This window comes from Elephantulus edwardii, unplaced genomic scaffold (genome assembly GCF_000299155.1).
Source record: "Elephantulus edwardii isolate Elephantulus edwardi_28Jun2011 unplaced genomic scaffold, EleEdw1.0 scaffold00516, whole genome shotgun sequence".
Classification (NCBI taxonomy): Eukaryota; Metazoa; Chordata; class Mammalia; order Macroscelidea; family Macroscelididae; genus Elephantulus; species Elephantulus edwardii.
The window spans coordinates 12,896-22,202 of record NW_006400266.1 but is presented as its reverse complement, the minus strand read 5'-3'; the positions used below and the strand labels follow the sequence as shown (position 1 = coordinate 22,202).

Here is a 9,307-nt window from a genome sequence, read left to right as displayed (position 1 = left end):
AGGTCCGCTCCACTAGGCAGCCTTAGCTCTGGATTCCTGTTATGACAAAAATACCTAATCACATACCCCTTTTAAACAGTTTTCTCCCTCATCTGTTTCAATGCAGTATACATTATTGAACCCATCTTTTTCAGTCTCCTCCCAACCCCGATGTCAGTCCTGTTTTACAACAGTGTCACCATGCAGTATTTGCCCTTTTTGGCTGAGATACTTTACTCAGCATGATGTCCTCCAGGGTCACCCATTTTGAATAATATTGCAGGAGTTCCTTGTTTTCCAATGGAAAATGGAGCGTATGTGACTATACCACAGCTTCTCTATTCATTCTTTTGTTGATGGGCACTTAGATTGTTTCCAACTCCTTGCTATTGTGAACAAAGCCACAATAAACATGGGTGTACATATATTTGCTTGGGTGTCAGTTATGGTCTCTTTGGGGTATATTCCCAGTACTGGAATTGCTGGGTCAAATGGTATCTCTATTTGCAACTTTTTGAGAAAGCTCCATACCATCTTCCACAGTGGTTGCACCATTTTACACTCCAACAACAATGAATAAGGGTTCCAGTTTCTTCACAACCTAGTCAGCATTTGTTGCTTTCTGTTCTGCTAAATTTTTCTGTTCTGACTGGGGTGAGATGATATCTCATAGTTGTTTTGATTTGCATCTCTCTTAGAGCTAGGGATTTTGAACATCTCTTCATGTGCTTGTTAGCCATCTGAATGTCTTCTTTGGTGAAGTGTCTGTTCATATCCTGTGCTCATTTTTTAATTGGATTATTTACCTTTATCTTGTTGTGGTGCTTAAGTATTTTGTAAATTCTAGATATAAACCCCTTATCTGACATGTCATTATCAAATACTTTTCCCCAGTCTGTGGCTTCCCTTTTTACCCTATTGGAGAAGTTTTTGGATATGTTTAATTGAGGTTTTAAGGAAAGTTTCTAGAGAACTTGGATTTTCATTCTTTCACTGTTGCACATTTTCCTTCCTACTCAACGCCCCTAGTTCGTTTTTCTCTTTGAAAAAAAATTCTTTCGTTGTTGTACAATTCCCCCCTACTCCCCACCTGACCCAATCCACTTAACTATGCAGCTCTTATTCTGGATTGTTGTCATGCAAATAATACCTAATAATATATTCTTGATGATGATGATGATGACGTGTGTGTACCGTCAAATTGTATCTGACTGGTACAGGAGGATATTGCCCCTCCTCTCCAGCAGAACATCTGGGTTATTTGAACCACATACCTCTGGGATTGTGGTGCTGCTTCTTGCCATGAGGCCGCCAGAGCTCCCTAATCATATATATTCCTTTTAAGAAGTTCTATTCCTCATCTGTTTCAATGAAGTATACATTATTTCCCCCCCTTTTTTTTAGTTTCTACCCAACACCCATATCAGTACTATTTTATAAGAGTGTCATTATGCAGTATTTGTCCTTTTGTGGCTGAGATAATGTCTTCTAGGATCACCCATTTTGTATAACATTTTATGAGTTCCTTGTTTTTCAATGCTGCATAGTATTCCATTGTGTGACTATACCACAGCTTCTTCATCCATCCATTTGTTGATGGGTAGTTGGGTTGTTTCCATCCCTTTGCTATTGTGAACAACACAGCAATGAACAAGGGTGTGCATATGTCAAATGTCTTTGCATAGTCAATGAAACACAGATAGACATTCTCCTGGTACTACTCTTTGCTTTCAACCAAGATCCATCTGACATTGGTAATAATGTCTCTAGTGACTGCTGTTGTTCTTATGTGCCGTCCAGTTGCCTGTGACTCATGCCGACCCTATGTACAACATCCCTAAACCCTGCTCTATCCTGTGTCAATCTTACTGTCTCTGACACACCTACCCCCACTACACCAGTCACTCAATCAATCCATCTCATAAAAAGTTTTCCTCTCCAGTGCTTTCCCTTCACCCTCCCAAGCATGACGTCCCTCTCCAAGGACTGATCCCACTTTGCAACATGTCCATTCTATGTCAGACAAAGCTTCAGAATACTTGCCTTCAAGGAGCAGCCTGGTTTCACCCTCTCCAGGATGAACTTGTTTGTTCTTCTAGCAGACCATGGTATATTAAAAACTTTTCTCCAGCACCAAAGCTCAAAGGCATCAACTCTCCTTCTGTCATCCCTAGTCATTTTCCAGCTCTCTGATGCATAGCAAGTAATTGCAAAGACGATGGCCTGTTATCAGGCCCCCCTTAGTTTTCAGATTGAGATAATTTCTCTTCAGTACTTTGGACAGTCTCTGAAAGCAGACTTTCCATATGAAAGTCTTTAATTTCCTGGTTGCTGGTACCAAGAGTGTTGATTGTAAAGCCAAGACAACTGGAGCTGTCAACAATCTCAATCTCTTCACCATCTATCATGATGCTGCCAATTGGTCTAGTGGTGAGAATCTTTGTTTTCTTGATGTTGAGCTTCAATCCATATTGAAGGCTGCATTCCTTGACTTTCTGCAGCAAGTGCTTCAGGTCCTCCTTAGTTTCAGCAAGCAGGGTTGTGTCAGCTGCATAAAGCAGACTGTTGAAGAGTCTACCTCCATTACTGACGTTGCACTTTTTCCATAGAGCCCAGCCTCCAGAAAAAATCTCTGCAGCATGTAGATTGAAAAGATATGAAGATAGGACACATCCCTGACTCACATCCTTTCCAATTTTGAACCATGCAGTGTTTCCTATCTCTGTTCTTACTACTGCCTCCTGGTCCAAGTATAGATTTCTTATAAGCACGATCAAGTGTTCTGGGATCCCCATTCTTCTCGGAGTCAGCCACAGTTTGTTGTGATCCACGGAGTCAAATGCCTTTGCATAGTCAATGAAACACAGACATTCCTCTGGTACTCCCTGCTTTCAGCCAAGATTCATCTCACATAGCTATAATATCCTTAGTGTCAGGGCCTCTTCTGAAACCTGCCTGCACTTCAGGCAGTTCTCTGTTGATGTGCTATTCCAGTTGTTTTTAGATAATCTTCAGCAATATCTTGCTTGCATGTGGTATCAAAGATACTGCTAGATAATTTCCACCCTCTTTCAAATTACCTTTTTTGGAATGGGGGCGGGAAGAAAAGAAAACATGCAGTTCTCTTCTGATGAACTAGAGGAGGGGGGCTAGGGGCTGTCCTTAGTTTCTAGCCCACCCTCCCAGTCCCAAGGCGCCACAGCAGCCAACATTGGACATCCCAAATGAGGGAAATAACGTCCCTTCAGCCCCAGATGCTCCCCTCTGCAGCTTGATGGGTCTGAACCAAATTTCTTTGCGCCTTCCGTAGCACCACCTCCAAGGATCAGAATGGGTCGTAAACCATGTATGGAAGAGACTACTTAATTTTGCTTATGACTATGCTGTGCACGCAGCTTCACTCAAATTTCCGTCTCAGGGAAATGGTGAACCCAGTGGCTACTGTGGTGAAGCGTCGGTTGCCGACAGTCCTACGCAGCTTAAGCGACCACGCAGGAGACTCCTCCTTAGACACTCCAGATAGTGTGCGGACTCAGAGGCTCTGGGTTCCTCCTCTCCTGCACAGGCGGCGACATCTGCCGTATGTACCGCGCATAGGTCTCCCCCCAGTGGCTACAAAAAGCAGGTCGAGCCCAGGGAGAAAAGACTTTCTTCCTTAATTTGAAAGGAGCAGAGCAGGAGATAGAGAAACCATTTCAGCATCTCTTGTCAAAATTCTTTGTACTTGTAGTAAAATTATTTTTATTTTTGCTAAGTGCAATACTTGTACCAGGCGATAGCCGTCAGGACAGAGCAAAGAAACACTGCATGGTTCAAGATCCGGAAGAGTGTAGCCAAGGATGCGTCCTATCTCCATACCTTTTCAAGTTTTATGCAGAACATATCATCTGCGGGGCTGGGCTCTCTGAGGAGGAATGTGGCATCAGGGTTGAAGGAAGACTCATCAACAACCTGCATTATGCAGATGATCCAACCTTGCTTGCTGAAACTGAGGAAGATCGGAAATACTTACTACAGAAGGTCAAGGACTGCAGCCTTCAACATGGATTGAAGCTCAACATCAAGAAGAAAAAGATTCTCATCCCAAGGCCGATTGGCAGCATCATGATAGATGGTGAAGAGACTGAAATTGTTAACAGCTTTAGCTTGGCTCCACAATCAACATTCTTGGTACCTGCAGTCAGGAAATCAAAAGACAAATTACACTTGGAAAACCTGCTGTCAGGGACCTCTCATACTGAAGAGCAACGATGTCAGTCTAGAGACTAGGGTGCATCTGATCCAGGCCATGGTCTTTGCAATTATTTGCTATGCATCATAAAGCTGGATAATGACTAGGGATTGTAGAAGGAGAATTGATGCCTTTAAACTATGGTGCTAGAGAAGAGTATTGAACATACTATGGACTATTAAGGGAAAAAAGAGAACCATTCTGGAGAAGGTAAAATCAGACTACTCCTCAGAGGCAAGGATTCTGAAGCTTTGTCTGACATACTTTGGAGATGATGCAAGGAAGGACCAGTCGTTGGAGAGGGATATCATGCTTGGGAGGGTGAAGGGACAGTGCAAAAGAAGAAAACCCTATATGAAACGGATTGACTCAGTGACTGGGATAATAAGCATAGGTGTGTCAAAGATAATTAGGTTGGCTTTGGATGGAGCAGGGTTCAGAGCCGTTATACACATAGGGTTGCTATGAGTTGCAAGACACTTTATGGCACATAACAATAACAACCAATAAATGCAATACTGAGAGATGTTATAGGCAAAATCTTGAATGATCACTGAAGCATCAAAAGAAGATAGAAGGAACACATAGAGTACCTAAAAGATGGTTGATACTAAAACATTTCAGGACATACCATGTGAACAGGAGCCAATGGTAATAAAGGAAGAAATTCAAGTTACATTGAAGGCATTGGCAAAATTATAGTCCCAGAAATTGAGATGACGCCAATTGACATGTTTCAACTAACAGATGCCACCTTGGATGTGTTCACAAGACTATGCCAGGAAATTCGGAAGACAGTAGCCTGGCTAACTGATTAGAAGATATCCATATTTGTTCTCATTAAAAAAGAAGTGATCCAAAAGAATTTGAAAATTAACATATAGTAACATTAATATCACATGCAAGTAAAATATTGCTAAAGATCATAGAGAAATGACTAAAACAGATCATTGACAGAGAACTGCTAGAAGTTCAAAGTGGGTTTAGAAGAGACCATGGATAACATTGCTGATGTCAGATTAATTCTGGCTAAAAGCAGAAAATACCAGAAGAATGTCTATCTGTGCTTTATTGGTGATCCAAAAGCACTTGACTATGTGGATCACAGCAAAACTATGGCTAACAATGAGAAAAATGGGAATCCCAGAACACATGATTGTGCTCATAAAAAATCTACACTCTATCAAGAAGCTGTTATCTGAAAAGAGGAAGGAAACTGCATGATTTAAAATAAAAAATGGTGTGCATTAACAAGATATCTTTTCTCTACATCTACTCAATCTATGTTGTTGTTATGTACCATAGAGTTATGTTATGTACCCATAGCTGACCCTCCAGTGGGTTTTCATAGGCTACTAATCACATGGGAGGAGATTGCCCTTCCTTCTCCCACAGACCAGCTGGCAGCCTCAAACTGCATGACTTTGGGATTGAAGCACACCTTCTTTTTTTTTGTATTTTTTTAAAAATTTTATTTTATTATTTTTGCGTGAGTGTACCGTCAAATCAGATCTGACTGGTACAGGAGGAGATTGTCCCTCCTTCCCCGGCAGAGCATCTGGTGGATTTGAACCATGTGCCTCTGGGATTGTAGTTGCAGATCCCTGCCACTAGGCCACCAGAGCTCCCCTGAAGCACACCTTCTTGCCATTAGGCAACCAGAGCAAATTATTCATGAAGCAGGACTCTATGAAATGAAATGTGACATCATGATTGAACAAGACTCATTAATAACCTGCTTCATGTAGATGACACAACTCTGCCTTCTGACAGTGAGGAGGACTTGAACTGCTTGCTGCAGAGAGTTGAGGACTGCAACTTCCAATGTGGATTACATCTTAATATCAAGAACAGAAAAGTCCTTACCACTAGGCCAATAGGTAGCATCATGATGGAAGGAGAAAGGATTGAAGTTGTCAATGATTTAAATTTGCTTAAATCAACAATTAACACCTTTGTTACCAGCAGTCAGGAGATCAGAAGACATATTACAAGTCTGCTCTCAGGGATCTTTCTAAAATACTGAAGAACAATGATGCCAGTCTGAAAGCTAAAGCATACCTGTTTCAGGTCTTTTTAATCATGTGTTACATGTTTGAAAGATGGACACTGAATAAAGGAGAATTGATGCTTTTGAGCTTTGCTGTTGGAGGAGAGAACTAAATGTACCTATGGACTGCCAAATGATACATCTTTTAAAAAGTGTATCCCCAGTGTTCCTTGGAGGCAAAGATATTGAAGTTTCATCTCTCACACTTTGGGTATATTGTTAGGATATACCCAAAGGTATATTTCTTGGAAAGGGACATCATGCTTGGGAATATGGAGGATCAGTGAAAAAGAAATCCTCAACAAGATGGTTTGACACAGTGACTGCAACAGTAGCCTCAAGTGTGTTAGGCAGGATAGGGTTCAGATCTGTTGTCCATAAGGTCACTATGAGTAGTACTTGACCCAAAGGCCCCTAGCCAAAGCATGACAGTCATTCTTCTGAGATCCATATTCGTCAAATAGAACACATAAAATAGACGTGGGCAAAATTTAAAATGCAGCAATAAATTGAATAAAAGAATCACTTTCATTTGAAAACTATTTTTAAAAAGTTTTATACTCATCACTTCTTCCTTTTTTGATGGTCTCTGCTGTATTTTTTTAAATTTAAAAGAAAATTTTTATTTTGCACTTGTTTACTTACAAAGTTTGTGTACATTATTTTTCACAACCACTGTATCTTTTGAAATCATTTAAAACCTGCTAATGTCTGACAGTTTTTTCAGCCTTTTAAGGTTTAGATTTCTTTTTTTCATTTTCTACCTCTGCTTCATCATCAGATTCTTCTTCTTGTTAATAATCCTCCATCTGCTTCTGAAACACTAATGCTTAATGGGAAGTGGGGCATTGTCCATCCTTTTCCTATGTAGACACGGGTTGATTTGAACAGCTGCAGAATTCACATATCGATTTTCAGTTAGTAGTGTCACATGCTGCAGAATATATTACTAAAGCTCCTTCATTTTCTTCCATCTCCTTCTCAATAATTTCAGTCTTCTTATTCCATACATAAATGGAAAAGTTTATGAATTGTGATTTTTTTTTACTTGTTATTTGAATTGGATCCGACTGGCACAGGAGGAGTTTGCCCATCCTCCAGTGGAGTATCTGGTGGAATTGAACGGTGCACCTTTGGGATTGCAGTGCAGCTTGAATTATGAATATTTTTTAAATGAGAGTTTCAATTTTATTTGTTCAATTCCAGGTCATGGTTATCAGATTTGTCTTCTTTTAAAATAAGTGTAATTGTGATTTCTCATTCCAGAGTGTTTCCTCTTGGGTCAACAATTACAGAAAATTATTTGAAGTCGAATTCTCAGATGTTCTACCTTATTATCCATCTTGCTGCAGAAGTTCAAGGACCGCACTCTGCAATATGTATTGCATTTCACCTTCAAGAAAACAAAGATGCTCATCACTGGGCCAATTGGCAGCATCATGATAGATGGAGAAGAGATTGAAGTTGTTAACAATTTCATCTTGCTCAGATCCACCATCAACCTTCTGGGAGCTAGCAGTCAGGAAACCAAAACTAGAATTGCATTGGGAAAGTGCTGTCAGAGACCTCTCTATAGTGCCGACGAACAAGAATGTCAGTCTGGGGACTATAATGTTACTGATCCAGGCGAAGGTCTTCACAATTACTTGCTATGCATCAGAGAGCTGGTACAATGACTAAGGATGACAGAAGAAAAATCAGTGCCTTTGAATTGTAGTGCTGGAGAACAAACAGTATTGCTCATACTGCCAAGAGACCTAATAGGTCTGTCCTAGAGAGGGTGAAAACAGGCTGCTCTTTGGAGGCAAGGATTTTGAAGCTCTGTCTCACATACTTTGGCCATGTTGTCAGGATGGACTAGTTCTTCCAAGCAAGAAGGACATCATGCTTGGAAGAGTGAAGGATCAGCCAAAGAGAGGAAGACTGGCTGAGATAGACTGACCCAGTGACTAAGATAATAGATGTGTAAGTGTGCTGGAGACAGTGAGATTGGCTCAGGACAGAGCAGGGCTCAGAGCTACTGTTCATAGGGTCACTGTGAGTCATAGTTGACATGATGCCACATAACACCAAAAACAACAGAGCCAAGTAGCTGTGGTGGCCTAGTGGCAAGAAGTTGCATGGGAATCCCAGAGGCATGAGGTTCAAATCGACCAGATGCTCTGCTTGAGAAGGAGGGGTAATCACCTCTTGTACCAGTCAGATTCAATTTGACAGTACACACACACAAAATAGTAAAATAAAATTAAAAACAAAACAAAAACAACAAAACAACAGAGCCTTTTCTGCTTTTATTCAAATAGTTTTCCAGATGAGGTTCACACTGACTTCATGATCTCTTCTTTTTTTTTTTTTTTATTTACCAACTTTTGTAAACAGTTTTTTATTGGGCAACATTTGGGTATGCCCTTCACATCCCCAGGGAATGTCCATGTTAATCTTCCTGGGGTGCTTTTTTTCTTTTTCTTAGTGCTCTTGTCAACGGCCTCCTCAGGTCCACTGCTGACGGGCTCCTCCTTAGAAAGCTTCTTCTTTTTCTTTGGGACGCTGTTTGCAACCTCTTCAGGGTCTTCTGGTTCCTCTCTGGAGGAAGATTTCTTCCTCTTTGGGACTTTTGCATTTACAGTTGGGTCAACAGGCTCTTCAAAGTCACTGCTGACCAGTTCCTTGGACAGAGATTTCTTTTTCTTGGGTTTAGGGAGAGCAGAGCTGGACTGATCTTCCATTCCGTTCTCCTGTGGAGCCTCCTGGGGCTTTTTCTTTTTCTTCTTTTTGGGTTTTTCTTCGGTTTCCTCACATTCCTGATCTTCAAGAGTGCCATTGTTTTCTGAAGCCTCAAGTGCAAGCGCAGCCAGTCGTTTCTTCTCCTTCAAGCGCTTCTTCTCCTTTTTCTCCAGCTTCTTGGTAATCTCAACAGCCACTTCTTCTGCCTGAACCATGGCTTCTTTCATGACGTCTAAGTTTTTCCGTGGAATCTCTCCAGTCTCATAGAAGGAGAGTCGCTCCTCAACTTGCTCACGAAGCTTTTCCCCGAATACACTCGTAGG

The 9,307-nt window shown here is 41.1% G+C and overlaps 1 protein-coding gene across 1 annotated transcript in view; it reads right to left on the bottom strand.

Moving 5' to 3' along the window:
- LOC102863384 (nucleolar protein 56-like) overlaps positions 1–9,211 on the bottom strand; it is a 14,277-nt gene extending 5,066 nt beyond the window's left edge. The window contains exon 1 of the mRNA XM_006903136.1: positions 8,624–9,211. Within this exon, the coding sequence (XP_006903198.1) occupies positions 8,624–9,211 (588 nt within the window). The remainder of the gene's footprint in view (positions 1–8,623) is intronic.
- Between the last annotated feature and the right edge of the window lie 96 nt (positions 9,212–9,307).